We start from the raw sequence: 25,014 nt of genomic DNA on the forward strand, positions 1-25,014 counted from the left end.
GAGAAAGGGTACAGGGTAACATTAAATGCTGTGGCAAACTTGGGAGAAGGAAGGCTGAAATACACCACGTATCAACTTTTCTCTCTCATTACAATGTTTAGGGTTCTCGGAAATGGGGGGGTGAGGGGTTCAAAACTTCAGATTTGACATCTAGAAGGTTTTTGGAATGCAACCTTGCAAAGCTCCTCCAGAGAATACCAGTGGCAGCACCCCTAAAGTGATAGCAGAATCTAAACAGTAGGTAGCCACTTGAGACACAGAAGAAATTAGGTTACACAAAGCTCATTCTTCCTCAGATGAGGAAACTGATACCATAATATCTCTCATGTCCTCAAAAACAGTCAAGCATAAGAATTTAAAAAAAACAATTGTTGCAAATGAATATAATTTTCCCCAAAATGTATCTAAAGCTTTCTCATTCTTTTCAGGAGAAGGGTTGGTATTAACCAGATTTTTAGCAACAGCTGGATTCATCAGAGCAATTGCTACTGGGTCTGATCTGGGATTAGTGTACAAAAACTTAAAGCACTGAGGAACACAACACGATCCATCTGGTTTTTGGAGAGCAGCAGACTGGCTATAAGGCAAGTTACAGGCTGCAAACCCCCCCCCCCCCCGCCAAAGCTGACAGAACCAGAGGAACTGGATTACATTATGGAAAATCCAGTTTCATTAAAACATAGTACTTCTTCAGGGATATTCAAATATCATTGTGTTCTCAATGAAACAGTAAACCAAGCAATCCGGCAAGAAACAAAAGTCACCAAGAATCAAAAACATGGTCAACTCTCAGAAAAAGGAGGCTCACAAATTCTGAATGTATTAAATTTTAACAAAGTCCAAAGTGCTTCAGACAGGAAAAAGGAATATTTAAGGTTTTGCTTCTTTTTGACATAAATTTATTAGGCAGCAGACCCACTTTTGCCAGATCCAAAAAAACTAGGGATAGATATAACATTCTGGCTAGGGAAGGATGTATTCCCTGACCCTTCTCCCAGGGCTGACAAGACTGGCTCTCCTTTGTCCTCAACGGGCACTGCAACAGTTGCAGATGATGTGCCTAGCTTCTGATCCATAGTGGCTTTTGGGACTACACCAGAAGGTGCCAAGGCATGGTCATCCAAGTACAGCTGATGCACGTCAGCAGCATGCCGTGTTGACAAAGGTTGTTCAGTAAATTTCTTCTTTTTGTGGATGGAAGAAGAAAGAACCAGGGGATCAGTAGGTGTTCCATTGTTGAGCCAAAAAATATGCCCGATTCCCAGGGAAACCTTTTATCAACAGACAGTAAAATGGGTACATAGTAAAAAAAAAAAAAAAAAGTAACCTTTTCCAACAAAAAAAAAACACACACACACTAAAAAAGCACTTACTCCAGCCCCAACAGTAAATGAATACAACTTTTGCAAAGCAGTTTTAAGTTAAACAAATTTCTTCCCCCACAAAAGTAAAAAGCAATTCAGTTACTAAAGGTCATGTGACAGTTAATATACACATTTTCCTGGCTTAAAATAATTATTTTCTCAGGAAAAAAAAAAAAAAAGTTGAGTTTCTGACATAAAAATTATACACGGAACTTTTTCCCTGAAGGGAACTTATCTGCCAAGTAATGGAACAGCATTAGGTGACCTCCGATCCTTAGAAACCCGCAAGAGGAGCACTTATTGCTGGCAGGAAAGCACTGAAGGGCTTAGCACCCAAATCACTATTTTTGTCAGCTCACGCTAACATTTTGTATGTGTGGAATGTGCCCTTAAGCTTTGGAAGCTGGCTGGCTGTTATATCCTTAGTAGAATGGGTTGCATAAGTCTCTGCAGATCTTTGAAAACCCCCAGTGGTTGGGCATTCATACTTCTGATTGGCCCTTTAAAAAAAACTGTCATAATTCACAGGATCATAGGAGATTACTAGGCTATCGACCCAAAGTCATTTATTTACTTATTTATTTTATTTATTTGCATTTGTTTACCGGGATGGTCCAGCTGGGCCAGAAGTGGCCATTTTTAGTGGAGTTCAGGGGAGAAAAGCTCCACATTTAAGACATTTCACATAAAATACAGAATTTACATTAATAAAGACATTTAGTACATATTATTGGCAACTTCTACAATTTGTGGAAAAAAAACAGTACACAAGTGATCATTCTTAAATCAAAAGATATTATACAAGTAATACAAAGTATATACATGACAACATTCCGTAGGAGTAGTTTTCAGCCAGAAAAATTGACATTCATGCAGTGGGTTCAAAGCAGATATAGGAATTAAGAGACTAGGTACTTAAAGTTTTCACATGTTTAGGAGGTGTAATAACTGAGCGATAGGCTAGGAGAGTCCTGTTGCAATAATCAGCAAAGTCGGTGAACATTGTTACAGATATAACGGGTGGTATGATATTAAGGTAGGCTGCAAGAGTACCTGAATGTCTTGCCTAGTCCAATGGTAGGTCTGTAAGGGTTAGGAAGAGAAGGACGTAAACAGGAAGGATCAATGGTAAGATAATGAGGGTTAGTAGAAAAAGGAAGTGGACAGGATGGAGAGGCGGAGTAAGTAAAACGACAGGTGGATGTGAAAGGAGGATGCCAGAGTAGCAGAGTGCAGGGTGAGAATAGTTATGATGGTTGAAATTAGGTTAACCGAGATGTGGTGCTAGCACATGTGCACAGCCAAGGGGAGAACAGGTCGTTTCAGAGAGGTCTTGAAGAGGGTTACTGAGCAGGTGGATCTAAGGGTTGGGGGGAGGGAGTTCCAAAGTTTTGTGATGGTAAAGGAGTAAGGCATCTGGCCAGCCGAAAGTTTTGGTTTTCCTACATTTATGAGCAGTTGGTTGTTGGCTCGGAGTGGTCTGTTAGTATAGAAGACAGAACAGGGCACATGGAAGGATTATGAATGAGTTTGCGAGTTGTACTTAGTTGGAGACAGGAGAGATAGTTGGGGAGTTACCTTTAGGCTGCATAACGATAAGCACTGGTGGGATGAGTAGGAGGCATTTGTTACAAACTTAGCAATTTTGTTGCAGCATGAGTCTAGTCTGGACACATTTTAAGCCTAGCTGTTTCAACCCAATGTAATACCACAGAAGTACTAGTCACTACCCGGGATTGCATTCAGTGATGACTGCCAATGTCCAGGAGAGATATGGATACTATCCCTGGTAAGAATTTACAATGCCCCATCCACTCATCCAGGTTCCTCTTGTACAGTGTCATAGAGGTGTTCTGTTTCACTTGAATTGGTAGCCTGTTCCAAAGAAGTGGCAGTCACTTGAATTGGTAGCCTGTTCCAAAGAAGTGGCAGTCGCTGAGAAATAAAACTGTCCCTCCAGCATGTCCTATTTAAAGTCGCAAGCCATATTCAAGTCCCTGGAATGGGTAGCCCTAGATTCATTTGATTTACGGATATGCAGCAAGTTCATTAGGTTTGGGTCTTGGGTTGCTCTGTAGGCCAGGCATAAGTCTCTCCTAAGAAGTCTTTATGATACAGAGTATAGTGACAGGGATTTTAGTCAGTCCGTGTAAGGCACATGCTGGAGGCCCTTGATCTTCTTTGTTAGAAACCTCTGCACTCTCTCTAATTGCTGTAGGTACTTAGTACAGTACATAGCGAAGGGGGTGTTGTACTCAATTATGGGACAGATAAGTGCTGAGTATAGGGGGGTTATAATTTATTTTGCTTGTGAACTTCGTGGAAAGCTTTCCTTACAAAACAGCAGACACATGGTGGTCAAAGTTAAGGTCACGATCAACCTGTGATCCCAGGTCTCCTACCACTTCATGGGTACTTAGGGTCTTGTTATTGATTTGACAGTGTGAAGGGACAGAACTGATGATGCATTTCTTTGCATTCAGTTTTTGAGACCATGACCAATATACCAGTCGTTGGTCTGTACGAGACCCCCTCCTGGAGTATACTGACATAATTTGGGGCTTCAATGATTGCACCTAGTTTGCAGTCGTCTGCAAATGCGGTTAGTCACACCCCCTCAGTTTTGACCTGAACTTCTGAGAAGTATATACCAAACACCAAGGGCCCAGCACTAACCCCTGTGGCACCCCGCTGGTTCATGTGGAGTCACCCACTTTGATAGTGTGTGTCCGGTTTGTGTGCCAGCTGGCAGCCCATCTCAACAAACTGAATATAAACCCCTTTGTTGCGAGTTTATCGATATTATCTGAATATGGGATTATGTCGAAAGCCTTTGCCAAGTTGAGGTATGCTGTGTGCACAGATTTGCCCTCATTAATGGCCGTGGTCACATTTTCTGAGAAATCCACCAAATTTAACAGGCAGGATCTGCCCTTCACAAAGCCAAATTGGGTAGGATCCAGAGTTTGGAGGTCACTATGTCTTTATTTATGAGGTCCATAATGATACGTTCCATGGTCTTACAGATGAGGCTGGCCAGGCTTATGGGTCTAATTCCCTGGGTCTGTTGCTAGGCCACCTTTGTGGAGGGGAATAAGTTTAGCTGTTCTTCATTCCACAGGACCAAAGCCTGTGGTTAGGCTATGATTGAAAACGGTACTTGGTGGCAATGCTAGTTCATGTTTTAGCCTGTTTAGAAAACAGCCCGGGATGTGATCTGGTCTCATAGATGCCGTGTTCTTTGCCTTGGACAGGACTTTTGAGGACCTGCTCTTCAAAGAGTAGAATCTTCTGGAGGTACACCATCCCCCTACCAAGACTGTTCCTCTGACTGAAAGTTCCTGTCAGAATGGAAGGAACCATTTATTTCCTTGTCCAAACCTTGATCTGGTTTGAAGAAGGCAGAAATCAGCTCCTTAGCAAAGTCAGATAAATCTGACCCTTCTATATGATGCTGAATATATAGGTAAGCTGGTCCTGGCTTCCCAACTGTCTCCCAATAAAGTGAAGAAGCTTCACCAGCCTCTTTTCCAGTCAGCTATAATAGTTGTTCTCCCTGGACTTCTCTACAGCTGGAGAGGGTGTTGCTATCTCCTGACGTTTGGTGGCTGCAAATGCTGCTACATCAACAGGACTAGTGGAAGATTATGGGTGGTCTGAGAAACCTTAAACAACCACAGCCGAGTCACCCACCACCAGCAGCAGAGAAAAGACCAGAAAGGACCAGACAAATCCTAGAAGGCCGCTTTGAAAGTTTTTTTTTTTGTGCACTGGAGAAGGTAATATCACAGAAATATGGAAGCCAAGAATGAGGATCAGAAAGTGGATAACATAAGGACAGCTGGTAAGGAAGAAGGATGTAGGACTAAGTATAAGTGTATCACTACAAGTCCCACACAAGGACAATGTCCTTAAGCAATCACAAACTACACAAAAATAAACAAGGTTTTTAGTCAAAAATCAAACTCTTTTACAAAGTTCACAGAAGTGCTAGCAATACATTTCTATAAAAGATAAATGTCTATTCACTACATGTCTTCCAAGCAAACAAAAGTCTTGTCAATAATAAGTTATGTACTCACCATAACTTGGCATGTTTCTTGTTCATTTTTACTCTCTCACTAATAGGCTTGGATCCAATCCTCAGATCCAACTCAGCCGCATGTACCAGACTTGATCCAGCTCTCAAGCTCCTCCCTTTACCCACAATGCTCTATCCCATCCCCATTGCCTCAGACAGAGTTTGCTGCCTAATCTCCCACTTGCCCAAAAGAGAAATAGGACAGATAGCAATAAAGACAAGGTTCAGACCTGGAACAGCAGGTTCCAAACACAGTCCAATAGGTTCTTCCAGAAGAAAAAAAGGGATAGGGACAGATGGGAGGGAAGGTAAGGAAGAAAAAAAATGGACAACACAGAAGTACATAACTTGGCAAATCTGATGTTGTCCTTTTCATTCTTCCTCCCTAATGGGGCAGAGTCCCCAGCTATGTAGACCTTGGGTGGCCCTCATGGAAGGATATTCCAGAGAATTGACGAACCAAAGGAGGCTCTACTTCTAGATATGGGTTCCAGCTTGCAAGGACCGAGCTGAATGAGCTCTGGGAGGTCTTGGTAAAACTAAACCTTTTTGAGAATAAATAAATGAAGTGCAGCCTGCAATCCATTAAGCTACGGTAACTTTAGAAAATGAATGACCCAGACGGGATACGAAAGGCTGATGAATTTCTAAACTGTTTTGTTCTGTTAAGATAAAAATGTAATTGCCTGTGCTCATCAAGGAGATGCAGCTTGAACTCTCCCTTATTAGAAAATTTTGGAAGAAAGACTGGTAAATGAATGGATTGGTTGATGTTATTTTCAGAGACCACTTTGGGTACAAAGGAAGGGTTAATCCATAAAGAAGCCCCGTCTGTGTGAAAAACAATGTAAGGGGGTTTTGCTGATAAAGCTTAGAGTTCAGAAATTCTTTTTGCTGAGGTTGTAGCGACCAAGAAAACCGTTTTCCATGATAGAAATGTACATTTATCTGGCCATTCAAATGGCTTCTGAGTTAAACCCTGAAAAATCACCTTGAGGTCCCAAGATGGTGAAGGATCCTTTATCAGAGGTCTGAGAAGAAAAATGCCCTTCATCCGGAAGAAACCACGGAGAAAGATTTATTTCCTCAATGGGAATTTAAAATTGCTGCCAACTGAAGTTTAACTGTAGAAAAACTGGTCCCCTTCTTTAAAAAGAGTTGTTAGAAAAAGAAGAATAGCAGAAGTTGGAGACGATGTTCTGGTCAGAAGTCCAAATAGGAAACATTTCCCATTTACTTCTATAAACATTCCTGGTAGAAACTTTTTGGGAAGCCAAAATAATATCGCAAACTGGGGATGACAGCCTGGACTGTAACTATTACTGGAAGTGCAGAAACCATGTGGTTAACTTAACGGTGTGAAGGTTGGGATGTTGAATCCTTGACAGGTGAGAGAGGAATCCTGAAGAGGCTCCGGTATCCATGGAGGATAATGGAAGAGGAGACTGCAGAGAGAGGAAACATACTTGCCAAGGCAGTAAGGGGGCAATGAGGATTACTGAGCTCTTCAGCCTGCTTGTTTTCTGTAGGAATTTTGGAATCAGTAGAAGAGGAGGGCAATCATAAAGGAGACCAGAGGGCCAAGCGTGAAGCACAGCATCTCTTGGTGACTCCCCCCCCAAGGGGGATCAGAGAGAATTATTGGCTGCACTTGTTGTTGAGAGGGGTGGCAAACAGGTCACAGCAAGGTTGGCCCCAATGTCTTAAGAATCATACTTGTTACTGACTGAGAGACCACTTGTGAGGCATCAGAATAGCTCTGCTTAGCCCATTTGTCAGCACACTGGTTTTCCCCAGGATGTGTGTCACAATTAGAAAGAGGTCTGAAGAAATTGCCCATTCCCAAACCCTCTGCACAATGGGTAAGATTGGATTCCTCCTATGTTGCTGATATACCACACTACTGACATATTGTCAGTCTGAACTGCAACAGTCCCCAGGGAGAGAGTTTCTTGAAATGCCTGCAATGCTAAAACGGAGTGCTCTCATCTGCAATGCTAAAACGGAGTGCTCTCATCTGTAGGACGCTGCTATGCAATTTGGTCTCTTGGAGATCACCTGCCCTGGACCATCCTTCCCAAGAAATGCCCCCACCCCAGTTGGGAAGCATCCATTGTCACTGTTGCAATTGGATTCAAGAGAACAAAAGGTCTGCCCAGAAAGAGATTGTTGGACTGAATCCAATGAATTTTACACTTGCAGATCGGGGAAACTTATTTGAAAGGATAGGGGTCAATGTAGAATGGACCACTGTACAGCTATGGCCCATCGTACAATTCACATAAAGCAGCTTTCTAGGGGAAGCAGTGTTAATGGCAGCTGAAACAGACCCCATTGCTTGAAGCACTAAACTTGCTGGAGGAAGGGATGAGAAAGGATATCCTGTAGCGGATGTTTTAAAGAAGTAATATGAAGGAAAGATGAAGAACCCACCTGAGTCATAGTGTTCAAAAGCATTCCAACAAATTCCAGGCTCTGAAGTGGTGCAAGCTTTGATTTGACAAGACTGACTGAAATGCCCAAGGTGTTGCAAATTTGGAGCAAAACGTCCCTGGCTTATTAAAGTTGATGCCTGCAAGGAGCAGTGAGGAGCCAAATGTCTAGATATGGAAACACCTGGAATCCTTTGAGCCTCAAGTGAGCTGCCACTACTGCCATGCATTTGGTAAACACCCTGGGGGCTGTAGTAAGTCCAAGGGCAGAGCTCTTAATTGGTAATGATTGGCTCCCAGTTGAAAGCAAAGAGGTCTTCTGAATTGTCTGCCTATTTTTATATGACAGCACATGTCCTGAAGGTCTATACAGCACATCCATTCATCCTTGTGCAAAAAATGCAAGATGGACTGAACCATGACGATTCGGAACTTTGCCTTCTTTACATACTGGTTCAAACCCCAAAATGGGTTTGAGGTTCCTAGTTTTCTTTGGAAGTAAAAAGAAGCATAAATAAGTTCTGAATTCTATCTGGTCTGGAAGAACCTTTTGGATGACTCTTGTTTAACAGCTTCTGGATTTCTTGTGCTGCTCCCTTCCTCTGACTGGGTGGATTGTTGGAAAGTTTCTTCCTTTGCTGTGAGGAAGAAGGGAAACTGGTATGCAATAACCATCGGATATTATTCTTAGCACCCATGAATCTTTTTGTGATGTTTGTCCAGGCGTTCAGGTGCAAAGAGAATCAACCACTGACTGCCTCCAGAACTGGTCAGACGGCACTTTAGAGATTCGTTTTCAGACAGGCCATTACAGCACTACTAAAGCAGGGTCTGCAGGCTTCCTCTGTCTCTAGGGAAATGTCTACCATTAAATGTTCCCCCTCTGCCTTTGGAGGAATTTTCCATATGCAAATCCTGGAAAGGTCCCGGAAATTTGTGAAACCACATTTTCTTACTGCCTCTCTGGTTCCTAGAAAAGGTTCGCTGAGGTGTAGAAAACTTGATCCCTATGGAAGACAGGGTCTTTCCTTTCTTTTTCACTGCGGGTAAATGCTTCCTTAACTGAGGACCCAAACAAGCAAGTGCCATCAAATGGGACATTAATAAGGGAAGCCTTAACAGGCTCTTCAAAGTCGCATAGTCACATCTAGGCAGGTCTCCTTATGGTGATACCTGAAGCGGTTGCCTTTGAGGTACCTTCAGCTGTGTGAGAGATTTATCCATAACAAAATGCTTCAATGAGCTTAAAGAATAGCCAGTTGAGAGGATGTTCTTTTTGAATTCAACAGCAGACACAGACTCAAGAGAGTATTCAAAAATTCCTCAGTCAAACCTCTCTGAAGTCTAGTAAAATGCACCAGGTAGTTTAGTGACCTCACTGCAACAGTAACAGAGCACTCACATTCCAATCCTGTCCAACACTGTAGACTCTCGGTTAGGCAGATGGCCAGTGGAGCTCTGTTCTGCCAACTCTTTCTTAATGGCAGCCTCTACCATCACATCATCAACTGGGACTCCTTTGCTCCAGAGGGGTATGTCTGCAGGTGGTGACAAAAAATTTCTCAGGTCCCTTAAGGATGGGCTCAACAGTATCCAGCTCATTCCATGCCTGGTGGGAAACAGATCAGTTAGTTCATCCGCGGGGGGTGGGGGGGACCCAAGACGTAGACAGGCCAGAACCAAATACTGATTTTTTGGAAGGAAGAGTCTGGAATGACCAACCACCTTTCTGCTTCAGAATCTCTAGAACATTTCTAAAGGAAAAGTCATCCGGTGGATCGTTCTCTCACAAAAGACACCGATTTTGAAGGAGACGACTCAGAGGAGGAATCTAGGTTTCTCTTTTTACATGTCCTCTTCCAGGGGACTTCTTCCATGGGATGTTTTGGACAGGTGATGGAAGAGAGGGGAGAATTCCTCTACTGGAACTGTTTGGAGACACATTGGAACTGGCTGTTCCTGTGGAATAGACCTGACTCACTCAGAACTAATGGGAGTAAAAGGGGTAGGATTCAAAATAAGAGGACTGACAAAAAGGGGTAGGATCTGAAATAACAGAGGACTGTTCTCCCTGGACAGAAAAAGCCCTACCACCTTGAAGCCCTACCACCTTGAAGGTTGAGGGACCAGGAGAAGCCCAGAGTCACCCACTCTAAGCTTCCATTGCGGCCAACCTCTGATCCAAGCCTCGAGGACAGACTCAGATCCTAACTGTCTAGGGCAGAAGCTCCAAGGGAAAGGGATGGAAAAAGCAACAACATTGGAGCTGAACCTACCCCCCCGATCCAACACTTCAGCTCCAAAACCCATTCTGATCCGAAGGTATCAGAGCAGAACCAGTCAGGGAAGCAGTTGGAGTGGAGGAGGAAACTTTTCTCATAACCAAACACTGAACATCTTGAGGATTTTAGATCCTGGGGCACCATGGGTCGGATCGGAGAAGGAAACAGAATGGACAGAGTATACACTCACAGATCGAGTAGGGGATGGAGCTGACAGGACCCCCCCCCCCATCAGAATCTGCGCTCTGAAAAATGTTCACATCATGCTATCCACATCTGCTTCTGATAAACTTCTGGAGGACCTACAACATGCTGTGGAAGGGGGCCTGTAATGTTTCTTCAGAGTCTGAAACAACTGTGAAGGCAAGGAGGGCGAAATGGGCTTTACCATGTACTCAGGAGTACTGCTCCTATGAAATGTACTTGGCTTCGGAGCCAAGACTTAGGATCCAGTGTGGATGTCAAGGGTGAAGGAAAGGTAATTATCTGATCCGAAACCTTCGGATCAGAGGATAGGCTAAGAGACTTCAGATCCATAATTTATCTTACTTTTTTCCACTAGGCTCCAATGAAGACCTGGGGGACTTCAGTGGAGACCTTTTCTTGTACTCCAAAGAAGCTGCTTTACTGAATTTAGTAGGTGTATGAGCCCCAGAAGTAGTAGCAGGAAGAAAACCTTTTGGTACATGCTTATTATGTTTGTCTGCCAAAGCTCTAGGTTTAAATGTACAGCAGACTGTACAGGCTGCATTTAAATGAACAGGACAAGGCAAGAAATGCATTTCTTGTGAGTAGCTAAGTTTGGAATCTTATGCCCACAAGACGTGCATTTTTTAAACCAGCAGGTTTGTCAGACACTGCAACTAGGAAAAACTAATAAAAAAAGATAAAGTTACCAGCTATCCGCTAGTCTATGGCAATAAGAAGAAATACCTTATTAAAATTTAGGTAAAGAAAAATACCAACAATGGTACAAAAGAATACTAAAAATTTAGTAGCGAAAAACTAATAGAAATACCAGTGACAGCTAAGAGGGGAGTGGTAAGCAAAAAGTTTAAGGTTTACAGCAGATGTTTATAAAAGTTTTGGTAGACATACATAAAGAAAACTTCCTTACAAATGCTCAAGAGCAGAGCCTGCTTCTAACCATGATGGCGGCAAACAAGATCTGGGGCAATTGGTATGGAGTGGGGCATTATGGGTAGAGAGAGGAGCTTGAGCGTTGGATCTTAAGTCTATAGTATGTGCCAGAGTCAGCAAAGAGAGATCAGATGATCAAATACATAACCCGTAAGTCAGACGGCTTAGTTCTGCATTCCAGTGGAAGTACAGCATAGCCTCGTCCATGCCTGAGCTTGGAAACCACTGAAAAAACTAACTCAGTGTGTGCGGTTGTAATTGGCCAGTGGGCTACTTTGTTTCCTTGTTGATTTTAAGTGCCCATATAAAGTCGCTGTGTTTGCAATACATTGCTCATCTCACAGTGGAGGTCAGCAACACCCTGTATAGATGGAGACACTTAGAATTCAACTTTCACTATAACAACAGTATGTGTGTGTGTTTATATATTAATATATATATATATATATATATATATATATATATATATATATATATATATATATAGATAGATAGATAAATAGATAGATAAATAAATAAATAATGTGCACACACACACATATATAAATAAAACCTCTTGATTCTTCACAAAATATTTACAGACCCCCTTGTAATCCATGTGGTAATCCATTAAGTACAGAAGAAGTAATTAGGGACCTGGGGACCCAAGTTGATAGCAATCTCTCAATTGCCAACCACGTGGCCAAAGTGGTTAGAAAAACATTTTATATAACCCACCTAATCATGAAGGGATTCACATCTAGATCAGGGGAGGTCATCGTGCCTCTTTACTCATCCCTCATCAGGCCCATAATTGAGTACAATGCCCCTTTTGGGATGTACCTTACCAGACACCTGCAGCAACTGGAAAGACCCCAAAAGTACCTCACCAAGAGGATCAAAGGGCTCAAACAGATGCCATATGCTGCTCTACTCAGTGGCATACCGCCTGTTCAGAGGCGATCTGTGCCTGACGTATAAAGCCATGTCCAACCCAGAATTAAATGGACATGCTGCACCTCAGAAAATCCAAATCCCATCAAGCTATGCGCTCGAGAGACTTGAACCTCAGCACTGAAATAAATAGGACATGCTTGGAGGGACAGATTCATAACCCAGAGGCTCCCTTCACTCTGGAATAAAATCCTAGTCCAGGTTAGGCAGAGTCCCTCATTGACTCTCTTCAAGAGGAATCTTGATGAGTGGATGGGAGATCGTAGGTTTACCCCGGATATCACTTCTGTGTCACTGTTAGAGGCACAGTATACTGACCTCGAAAAAGGGCATAGCAAAATTAATTTAAAATGGGTGGAGAAAGCCAAACACACTCTGGCTAGGCTTATAAATGCCCTAGGGCAGATAGGTTCATACTAGGCTATGTAGTAAACATCTGCAAACATGGTAAGCACTTTCCTCCTACCACTGCAGAAAGTTGGATGGAATTGGGCATCCTGCCACAATGTGGCAATCATCCCAGGTTTACGGAGGACCACCTAATTCATAAACAGGTGCATTGTGTGAGAGATTAAGCACAGCCTCGCATATGTGAAGTCTCTTGAAAGTAATTTACTCAAACTTCAAAGGCCTTTCAGATGCACCTATAACAATAGGGTTCTTTAACAATCTTACAATGTACCAAAACAACATTTAAAGAGACCTATACAGTATTCATGATGTCTCAACTAGTAAACCCATAACCCAAACAAACAGCATAAATACATGGGATTCCAGCATGAGACACACATATGCTCAACACACTAACCTGAGAAAGGAAAGGGTCACCGTCACTATTAGATGCCAAGATCTACCAGATAATGCACAAACTTGGGTCACTGAACCACAAGTACTGGTAGGGCTCTTTGTCACTGTATGCGTTTCTCTGGACTACACAATGGAGTTGTCAAACTACATCCCCCAAGCTAGTATTAGCTTAGCATTCAGCAACATTATACCTTCGCCTAAGAAGATACCACAATACGTGCAGAAGATAACTGACTTTTTAACTGGCTTAATTTTTGGTGTCATGGTGTCATTTGAAGGTGGTGCAATACTTGTCAGCTTGGGAGGATATGGTTGACAGGCCACACTGCTTCCCTATAGATGGTCTGCACCTGCCTCCGTTATGTCTTCAAATACTGGACATTTTGTAGAACCCATAGGGCCTTTTTTAGGCAATGTCAACTGGATAAATCTTCCAAAACAACAAAACCAACCCAGGATAATCTGAAAGCATTACTGCTCAATGCAAAGTGTCCAAAAAAATCGCCACTTCCTACAAGCTCTCCTCACCCCACAGGACATAGACAATTACAGACACATGGTTTCATATCACAGACAGCATCCCAACAGTGCAAGGCTATAATGCCTTTAACACATTTAGACCAACAAAAGGTCAAGGTGTCTCAATATTCAATCAAAAGCAGTCACACTACAAGACTGGTCAAGAAGTATAATGCACTTGAGCTTTTCCATGTCCAACTCATCATAAACAAATTCCCAAAGCATATCACTGCAGATGTCCATATCACACACCTAAACAAACTAGAGTCTCTCAGCATTGAACCCAACACTGTAATGCTGGGCAACTTCAACTACACCACTATAAACTGAGAAACATACACAACTGCCAATACACAGGCCCAGAGATTCCTGGACCTCGATAAGAAAAATACTACGGACTAGTAAGTCTGTACACACACTCAGGGCACCGACTTCCTTAAACGTAAACTCACAAAATGGGGGAACTTTGCACCCACTCATACATTAGAAACATCCAGAAAGAATTAAAACAATTTTCTCTAAAATAGGCATACTGCAAAGGCTTCCACAATAATCCAAACCCTTAATTTTCCACCAGTCAAACCTGCCTGCTACTAGACTCATCCTGAGCAAGCTTCTATTTTCCTTAAGTCTCCCTTATGGTTGCTGAAGTCCACCTCTTCTCTCTGCAAATCCAAACTACAACTTTCAATGCATTACGCTTCCTTCCATTATTTCTGCTACAAACCCAGAATGCTACAATCACCCAAGAATAACTGGCTTGAAGTAACACTAATTAGTAATTTGACAGTGTTGCGTCTTATGCTGTTTATTTTGTAAATTGTTAATAACCAATATGAACCTAAAATACAAGTTTAATGAAAGAAGAAAAAAATAGTTGGTACAAAGGCATGGTGCCTGCCTACGATGCTGGTGGCTTGGGATTGCCTAGGGACATGTCAAGCTGGAAGGCTGGTGGTGGGGAAGAGTAGATTTAAGTGGCTGATGGCTAGCTTGCCTACCCTGGGAGGGGACTGGTTTTGCAGCACAGTGATGCTACTCTCCAATAGAGGCTAGACAAAAGCATTAGGGTCAAAGATGAATATGCACACACAGAGGGAAGGGTGAATGTCAATCCATCATGGGGGATGTGGTCATAGGCCATGTGCTTATGTCATTGCACATCTCTCTTCAAGAAGTACAGGTCATACAAAAATATCCCTGCAGTTAACAGCAGATCATGCAAGGTCTGGATAACAATCTCCCCTCCCCACCACTGAAGATGGTTGATTGTCCTGTCAGTTGTGTCCCTAGGTTGTTCACCCTGGTCCAGGGATTTGGAAGAAGTAGAGACACCAACCAAATGTAGATGGCAATACAGGCCAAGTGGTCAAAAATATACTGGTGGGGAGGAAATTGAAAACCGATAGTCTACTTTCAGTGGGCAGCAGCTTTATTCAATATAGTGTTAACGGATTCGGACTGCATTCAAGTTAGCCCTTCTAGCGGTAACATTATGGTTCCTAAAAAAGTCATCCCCATCTCACAAAAGAAACTGGCACACTAGCATTTTTACCTTAGCTCCTATGTGCATTATGCACATGCTTGTTGAGAGTAAATGCATGGCTATCTGAAGAGCAAGCAGTCTTACTGTTTTCTGCAACAGGAAGACTACTGGCTAGAATAGATTACATTTAAAAAGCTTCCCAAGAACTTATTGATCTGGGAGGATCTTTAGACGTTCAGCATTACACTTCCATAGTTTTTTAGCCCTTATGTTTTGCATATAAATAACTCACAGAAAGGCCAAAAAAGGATAAGTTGGGATATGTAAATATTTACCCTATCCATGAGGGACAAGGGTGTTAATCTGGGGTAAATTTGTGGTTACCTATCCTTTCATCCAAATTAGAGTGGAAGAGAGTAAGAGAAGTGCTCTGCTTTATGTACAGTGGAATACTGTTCTACTGAAGTGGCTGTTTATGATACCACTGGACTTGTAAGTGGTTAACAGATCTGAGAGAATACGGTTTGTTGAAGTTCTTTAGCAAGGAACAGGTCACCTATCATTACCAACCTTGTATGATACTAATAAAGGAGCTAAAAAAAAACATAAAAGCTAAAGAGAGAGAGAGATCTCTGAAGGAAACTTCCGACATTGGGGAAAAAAAATACTTTTAGTCAGAAAGCAATTTTAAATAATGTTTTCTTAAAAGGGCCAGAAATTGTGCAGAAGGGTTTCCTAAAAGAAACATACCTACCAGAAATTGGGGTTTCCCCTCCAGGCACCAAGTGCTACAGAAATTTTTCACTGACTGTCCTCACTGGGGTTAGTGAAGATATGAGAGAGAGAGCTTTTGGAAGCTGTCCAGTTATGGTGTCCTGGGCAGGACAGCCTAAAGGCTACTAAAGCAGTGGAAATGTACACAAACGGAGTCCACCAATCTTAAAATCATGAGACACATTGCTGTACAAAGAGAGCTGGGGGGTGAAAGTAGCACACAGCCTGCCTAACACAGGCATAGACAGCCATCTAAAAATGAAAATTTCTGACAAATTCTTGCCTCGAGGGAAAAGGTTTAAAAGAGGAAATGGAACTTTACAAGGCTCACCATCACTCTGAGGTAAGAAGGCATTCTGAAAAAAAAAAGACTTCCTCTGCATAGCATAACCACACCTTGACAGTCAAGAACCATTCACCCCAACACAGAAAGACAAAAGTTATGTACTTTCCACAATGCTAGATCTGAAGGAGTGAGGGGGACATCATCAGCAACCTCCAAGATAAATGCCACGGGCGTCAAGACTGCACATCACTCCAAACTTTCCACAGGCTGTTGCACCCAGTCTGTCTCCCCATCACACTATTTCCCTTCTTCATATCTGCTGCAACTATGCAGAGGCTAAACAGACCAAGAAACACTCTTGGCCAGTGTCCCAAGCTATTCCAGATGGAAAGTCCTGGGCCAGAATACATCACAACAAAGTGACTGCAGAAAATGGCATGGACCTGGAGACCAAATCCAATTTATACTGCCTTGCAAAGGTGTTCAAGGTGGACCATGAAGCAGTGCACAAGTATCACCCCCGAGGCATTTAAGAAGATTGCAAACAGCTCTGGTAGAGTGAAACCTCACAAGGCAACTATTTACCACAGAAGGTACAGCTGAAATGGAGAAGCCGCTAGGAAATGTAGCTTTGGAAACTTTCTTACCAAAGACCGGATAATGAAAAAATAATGCATAAATAATAAAAGCATTCCAAATACTTCCTCAAAGATTTTGCTCTGCCTAAAGATAAGTTGTAGCCACCTAAGAAAACTCATGTAGTGTAAAAGATATGAGAGGGAGCGAGAGATATGCTATCTAGTAAGAACACATTAGGAGTTAATAAAAAGGGCACGGAGCTCAGAAAAGCTCCTGAAGGATGCAAACAGGAAAAAAAAAAAAAAAAAGAGTCTTTCAGGGAGTAAACCTATCCAAAGGAGGAAGTGGCTTATTTAATGGGTACATGAATAGGAAGCTGCCTTTCAAGAAGGTCACAGACACCTTCAGCAAAGCCAAGGAAGAACCACCCTGACCTTTAATGCAAACTGGAAACAGCAACCAAGTGGAATCTGAAGAGAGAAAAACAAAACTTTAATCAAAAAGGCCAGCAAGTCAGTCTGAAACAGTTGTGACTGCACAGAAAAGGGGTCTAACTCTTTATACACAGCTTAGACGGAAAAACAAGTCCACTTGTCCCTCCATGGTCTTTTTTTATATTGGGCTTACGGAAAGAAGTAATGGAAATGATCCTCCCCAAAAAGTAAGGATAATGACTATCTAATGGAACTGGAGAAACCAAATTGCAGGGCAGAGCCTGCCTGATGGATGAGGCAACAAGGTTTTTATTAAACTAAGAAAAATGTTTTCTCCAGCAAATGAGATGGCAGAAGAGGAAAACAAACCTGCTGGAGCCAGTATAGGGCTGAAGTGTTGGCAACCTCCTTATAAAGTCTCACCTTTGGGAAGAAAAGCACACAGGAGCCAAGGTAGCCAAGTATTAGCCAGAGGACCCCTTGTAGGCCTAAAATATGATGGAATAAAGGAGGTAAGAAGTCTCTTCACTTGAAGTTGGTAAGGGATGCAAAAAAGATGGATCAGTGCTGTTACTACATACAGAAATTACTCTATGCAAAGAACTGAAGGACCACTCTTGCAGCATAAGCAGGCATTTGTCCAGTCCCCTAGAATGAAAACTTACCAGAAACTGGTTATGGCCCATTCTCAAACCCTTACAGACTCCCAGCAAAGGGGAGAAGATTGCGCTCTCCCTTTGAGATACCAAACAAATAAGCATTTTGCCCATTGGAACAAACATAACACTGATTTCTGACTCCTTTCAGGGACAGAACTGCCTTAATCTTTTGTATGTTGATGGGAAGGAAGATTTCCCCACGTGATCATAGTCTTTGGATAGTGTGCTCATAGCAATGTCCCACTCCATCCCAGAACAGACATCTATGGGAGAAGTGGAAGTAGACTGCAGGGGCTCACCTTCCATTGCAAAATGAGATCAGCATGACCAAGATAAGATCTTGTATTTCATGGAGTCCGACTCATGGAACCTCAAGACCATCTGAAGATGACACAATGAGGTGCTGGTAAACTTCAGAGAAAAACCTTAAAAGCAGATCTGCTTCTGCAGAGAGCCTTCACTGACATTTGGTAAACACTACAGAGGCAGAAAGAGAGACAAAACAGAAAGTCTGAAACCGGAAATGACTGGCATAGACTCTGAAGTGCTATTTTGAGCTGAAGATATGTACTCTGCTAGACAAGGCATGATCATCTGAACAGAGACTTTACAGAAGGCACCTCTGGAAAGAAAAGCTCTTAGATCTAAAATGGGCACGAGGCCCTTTGTTTGGCACCAAAAGAACATGGAATAAAACCATTGATGTATCTGCTCTGATAGGACATCATGGATTGCCGTTTTGCACAAAAGCTAATGCATATTTAATTTTTCTGTTTCTCACTAATGGGGGTGATGAAAGAAGTAAAAGGAAAAGAAATTCTCCAACCCTAGATGAGGATCATACGCAAAACGTGTCCGATCACACACACCAGTGGAGACACAGGATGATCTCTCCCAGCTGCCCAAATAGAGGACAAATTAAGCATGCCCTCAGTGGGCTACCAAGTGGGGAACCATAGATGCCAAATGAAAAATCAGGTTGGACATGAATTTGCCAAACCCAGTACATTAAGGTGGAAGTCATTTCATCAGAAAAACAGATTATTTTCTCATTTTGGCCAAATGGTGATCTTCTCAAAGTGAAGGATAGGGACACATACATGCAATCCCCCAGAGACTCATTATCAGGTGGATGGACCTGAGGACTAAGTGGCAGGAGTCTTTAACACATCAGGCTTGGGGGTCCTGACAAAAAAAAAAAAAAAAAAAAAAAAGCATAGTCCCTGGATGATTTACAACTCTATCAACCTTAATGGAATGGAAGCCACTATATCAACTGCCACAGCTGCCTTCAAAGTAGCCACCTTAACAATATCTAAAGCTGGAGGGACCACACAAGAGTTACTCTTGGACAAGACAACACACTTGGAGTGTTTCTTTGAGTGAGGATGTGGGGGTCAGAAGGTCAGTAGATTCTTTGGGTGAGGATGTGGCGTCAGTGGGTTATTCTCCCTTCTGATGCAACTCCTTCAGTATCTCCCTAATCTGGAGTCTTGGGGGGGGGGGTGACTCAGTGACCTCCTTTTCTTTAGAAGTATCAGGTGAAGGGGACTCTGAAGGGGTGTCCAGGTGCTTCCTCTTCTCTTCTGAGTTAAATGGAAATTCAGACAAGAAAGAGGAATGAGAAAACTGCACTTTGAAGGAAAGAGACTCTCCAAGAGATCTTGGTCTTTCACTTCTTTGCAGGAGGATAGATGGAGTAGCAGAACAAATAGAGTCTTGGGGGGGGGGGATAAAGCCTCAGCCACGAGAAAATGGATGACTGGGACAACCCAGAACTAGGGTCATATTTTAGGTCAAGAAACTCAGGCACACACCCCCTCCCCCCACTGGCATAGGAAAGGTGGACACTGACTTTAACTTAAGTAACACTGACACCGATACAACCTTGATCCCAAGAAAAGAAATGGAGTCCAAAAAGCACCACTCCAAAGTTGGCACCAAGAATCCCACTAACCAGGGCATAACTGGCGAAGAAGAAAAAGCCAAGGGGCCATGGTTGACAGGTGGGGTTTCACAGACACAGAACAGAGTGTTAAGGCCTCAAAAACTGGCACCAAGGATGAAGATTCCAGGTATCTAAAGACTAAGACTGAAGACAAGGAAATGCTTGCTCTAGCTACAGGACTTTGAGGAGCAAAGACCCCAACCAACTGTTACTGCAGCAAAGTAACAGCCATCATCAGCTTCCCACCACCCAGGTTGACATCCAGGGGAGTGGGAGCTTGCCTCAATGTCAGAGCCCTTAAAACACAGTATACTGACTCCCTCTTCCCTGTAGGAAACAAAATGAACAACAGTACTTGAGCAGTGGTGGAACCTGGCCAATAACCAGAAACTACTATGGGAACTGCAGATTAGAGAGTTGGCTACCTGCAATATCATCTTCTTAGCTGGGGGCTCCACAGCTCAAGACGATGCTTCAGATTCACAAAGGAGACACAAATGTCTTAAGTATTTTATGTCATTCCTCTTAAAAGTCAAAGTTTTGACACGTCCTTGCTTGCATCATGCGAGTCCAAGAGGCAATGATGAGTTGCCCAAACTCCCTTGAGGCACAGAAGAAACCAGAACTTATGGTCAATAAGCAAAGAACTGGAAGACTGGGTAGCTAAAGTTTGTTTGCATAACTGAAACTTAAAAAAGCCTTCCCTAATGATGATGTTATTAGGTAGGAGGTGTAACGTCTTCACAAATCTCAAACAAGTCCTAATATGAGCTTCAAACAAGGCAAAACAAGGTACCCAATGTGGCTGTCTCATGATGGTACCTTTTCCTCACAGAGATACTTATGAAACTCGTACCCCCTAGCTGCGGAATAGGACAAACAAAACCCAATAGTAAAACCCTAACCCTAATTCTAACAGTACCTCCATAACCCTAAAGTTCCACAAAAAATCCTAAATGTCTAAGTCGAACCCCAGACATTTACCTCAAACACAGTAAACTGACTTGCCTTCTTACAGCCTGCATGCCTCACATTTTACTTCAGAGGTGGTACACTGTTCTCTTTCTTGGCATGACCTGCACTTAAGCTATTTCAGCACAACATCTAGCTGCACGCTACATGTAACCATGGCCAATCAATATAACAGAAGATGTAGCTGAGCTTTCCTCAGTATGAAAGGCTGAATACAAATGCTGTACATATCTGACCAAGGAACTTTGTTTGGGTCAGTCTCCAAATTCTCAACTACAGTACCATCCAGCAATCAGAATGCTGTTTTGCAAATCCTAAAGCTATTAACTATACTAACAATATAAGCAACACTTACCGCTAAGTGGTACTTCACATAGTAGTGCACAATCCAGGCAGGTATAAGGAAACGTGTTAAAGTCAACCAGGCACCTTTGCATGTTTTGTATGTCTGGAAGAAAAAAAAAAAAAAAGGAAGATTTAAAACAACCCAAGAAAAGGATACAAGATAAAAATGACAGCATAAAAGACATAAGAAAACAAGGTACGGTATAAAACAGGTTGTTGACATTATCCAATAGCTACTGCATTCTACCCTAAACCTGATTTTCAGTTTGTGTGTTCATGTCAGGAACCATGAGTGCAGGTTTTTTTTTTACTAAATTAGCTTCTAGATGTACTTACTCAAATAAAACACAATAACAGAATAATACAGGATGTCACAAAAAACTGAGTCAAAGAACAAAATGGGTTGTTTATTTTATCCAGTAACTAACACATTCTACCCTAAACAAGATTTTTAGATTTAATGTCCATGCCTGGAACCACCAGATTTATTTCTACAATTAATCATGCAAATAAAATAAACATTCTACACTCCAGGCCATTCCACAGACATTACACTATCTGTGCCCAGTACGATCATTATTAAAACAAACAGTCTTTTTTCTTTGGGAATCGTAAAGTTAAGCTGAGGAAAATCAGTACACTGTAGACTCGAAAACACCAAAATGAGAGGAAAGGGAACACAGACTTTGAAGAGGATGAAATGGTTAACAGACAATCCATGACTTATCAAGAATTGCCTGCAACTTTTCACCCCACATTTTTTTTACATACATTTTGCAACCCTAGTGCCTTTTTAGGCAGGTTTTGCCAGATGGGCATCCCAAAATATTCAAGTCTGACCCAGATTAATATTATGGTAACACCGCTGAATGCCAGGAAACTAAACAAAAATTTCTGAATGTGAGAACCTTCCTTACCCTGGAAGACATGAGCATGTGTACAATTGCAGAAGCCTGGTTCCAGTGTAGTGACAGCATTCCCTCTGCTCCAGGGTACAATACCTTTCATTGGTTCAGATCCAATGACAACTGTGATATAAAATGACATGTGTGTGTGTGTGTGTGTGTGTGTGTGTGTGTGTGTGTGTGTGTGTGTGTGTGTGTGTATTTATTCACAGAACCACTGTATCTTTCCACATTTCAAACAATACAGATATGAAATTGGTTCAAGTCCTGCTTATACTTAATAAAATCAACAACTGTATTATAGCCAAGTATAGCACCCTGCCTATGACCACTTATAAGCATGAGGAATAACTCAACCAGTTTTGAAAAGTTTCTCATTGAATGAAAGCCCGCTATTATGAGCGACTTCAAGTACGCACTCAAACAGGCAAACATATACTATGAAAAACAAATATGCCCAGAGATTCCTGGACTTGTAAATGTCAACAGATTTGGAAGGAAAGAAATCACGGCCATGTCCAGTTCATCATTATAAAAGAGATGGAAAAATGTTAAGAAAGTCCTTCAAACTTACCATTAAGAAATACAAGGCCAAATATGAACTTAAAAGATTGTAAACAATTCAAAGAAAAGCTATGACCTTTGTTAGCTAAATGAGGATGCTTATAATTAACCAGCAATTTTGTTGCATATCTCTAATGCTACCTCACCTCCAAAGGAATTGTTACTATTCTTGTATACAAATTCTCCTTGGTTTCACCCAACTAATTTGTCCCCTCCCAAATCCACCTCACCTGCTGAAATTACTTTGGAACAAGTCCTTTTGGCACTTTCCTAATATCAGTTACATGGTGTGACGAATGGGGAGAGATGGGCGAAGGCTGCCAGCCTAGTCAAATAGAACTGTGTATCAAATTCTATCAACTCTATAAATAAATGTAAAATACAGGCTTGTTTTTTTTTAAATGTAAGAAAACACTGTAAAATGTGAACTTCAAGATTGTTGCAACATTGCCATCTGCTGTAAGGAAAACCAAGCCAAGTATGTCAAATGTGTATTTTTAAGTTGAAAATGTTTTACAAGTCTGTTCCAGTGCAGCTGGATGAAGGTTTCATGTTCATTGTTTTAAGGCTAAAGTTTATGACTAAAATTTAGATGTGGAATGTGTTTTATTGCTCTGGTTTCTGCTAGAATGTATATGTGAAATGCCTTGTATTGTTGTAAGTTTCTGAGGGGGTGTTAAATTGCTAAATAATGCAGTTTGTGGCCTGAGAACTCAGGCCAGGTGTGAAGAGGATGTAATATGAATACTGGGAAAACCTAATTGTCAAAAATTATGTAATTTTGGGAGGGCCTTAGAGATATGTTTGTTAGTAATGTTTAAATGCTATTTCTCACAATAGACTGAAAGCATTTTGACTTTGGACATCTAACTCATCAGCACTCTGCCTTGTGCTCACATGTAGGTTTTAGCACTGTGATTTCTTGTAGGAATAGTTAAAGCTAGTAAAGATTAAGTAGGTATTTTACTTTGAAATCAGAGCTGTCCTACTGAGCTGTCCTACTGTATTATTTCTGTGTGATCTCTGAATTCTTAGATATCTCTGTGGTGTAGTAGTTTTGTCTTGTGTTTTAATTATTTATTATTAAATATTTTTAAAACCTTCTACCTGTGGCTGATTTGTGTAGAGATAAGCTCTAGAGTACATTGCATATTTATAGAGGTTACTGTAATAGGCCACTCTTAACGTAAGCCTTGACCGTTAGTCATACTACCATTGGATATTAATATTGCACAGTAATAATTGGACACCCTTTTAAGGGGCTTTTAGTAGCGGATATTATAAACTGGGTGGTGACAGTAATTACTACTGTATAGTCTGGGTAAAGGGGCACAGTTGGAGAATCTGTGTCAGCCTTTCCCAGGAGTGTTAGTGAAGTTGTATAAACACTTCTCTCAAAGTGTGTGTGTGTTGTGTACTTGGCAGGGACACGAAGCACTGGTTGGACAGTGAGGAAGTGTGTGTGTTGTGTCAGCTACTTGGCAGGGACACGAAGTACTGGTTGCACAGTGAAGGTACTGGAGGTGTTAGCTTGCCCAGTTAGGCTGAGACCTGGACCCTATAGCTGTGCCAGTGGGGAGTCTTATTGAGGACCTGGTGAGCAAGGGAGCAACCAGCCCCAGACTGACTGCGATCTCTGTGTGCACGTAAGGGAAATTATACTTTACTGTTTGGTTACCCTTTCCTCTTCTAGGAGACAACTTCCCTGGTGTTAAGTGGTGAGGATTGAGGCTCCTTCATTGCTGGGCCAGGGCACGGTCATCACAAGGGTTTGGCAGTGGTGGGAACAACTTCACATACTAATTGGCTTGTAGCGGTGTGGGTAGAGCGAACTCCTGTAGCTTATGTACAGTGATCTCTAAAAGTGTTTTGTACTCAAACAGCCATGCAGTGTATACTGGAGTTCAGATCACAATTGTTTTATTTCTTTTGTTAGCTTAGTGTTAGTCGGGGTGAGTAGGCAGCATGTCAGCAGAAGAGTATGGAAAGCTGACAAGGAGCCAGCTGGCAGAGATGTGCCAGGCTAGGGGACTGGTGCATGGTAACCTGACTAAAGCAGACCTGATTGCAGCCTTGCTTACAGCTGCGTCGAAAAACAGCAGCCTGGAGGACAATCAGACTGACAGTGGAGATCATTTGGACAGCTCAACCTTTCTGCAGTGGACTTAAAAATCCAGCTGGAGCTAGAGAGACTTGAGTTGGAGGGCAGGCGTACGGAACTAGAAGCAGCCAAGAAGAGAAGTCTACAAGCTGAGGAAAATGAACGGCAGAGGAGGCATGAGAGGGAAATGCTGACTCTTCGCCAGAGTCATGGAGGTAATGGGGAAGGGAGTAACCGGACCCCAGAAGCACAAAAGGTCAGTAAATTTCTTCCACAGTTTAAAGAGGGGGACAATTTTGATAGCTTCATTCATATGTTTCAGCGGGTATATAAACAGTATGAATTTGACCAAGGGCTCTGGGTACGGTTCCTGATCCCCTTACTCCATGGTAAAGCTGTAACT

General features: G+C 42.1%; 1 protein-coding gene across 1 annotated transcript in view; it reads right to left on the minus strand.

Moving 5' to 3' along the window:
* Positions 1-25,014, minus strand: part of NDUFB6 (NADH:ubiquinone oxidoreductase subunit B6) — a 102,689-nt gene that overhangs the window by 71,617 nt on the left and 6,058 nt on the right. The window contains exon 2 of the mRNA XM_044061051.1: positions 21,052-21,144. Coding sequence (XP_043916986.1) covers positions 21,052-21,144 — 93 coding nt within the window. The remainder of the gene's footprint in view (positions 1-21,051; positions 21,145-25,014) is intronic.

This window comes from Protopterus annectens, chromosome 2.part0 (genome assembly GCF_019279795.1).
Source record: "Protopterus annectens isolate FY-2018-M chromosome 2.part0, PAN1.0, whole genome shotgun sequence".
Lineage (NCBI taxonomy): Eukaryota > Metazoa > Chordata > Ceratodontiformes > Protopteridae > Protopterus > Protopterus annectens.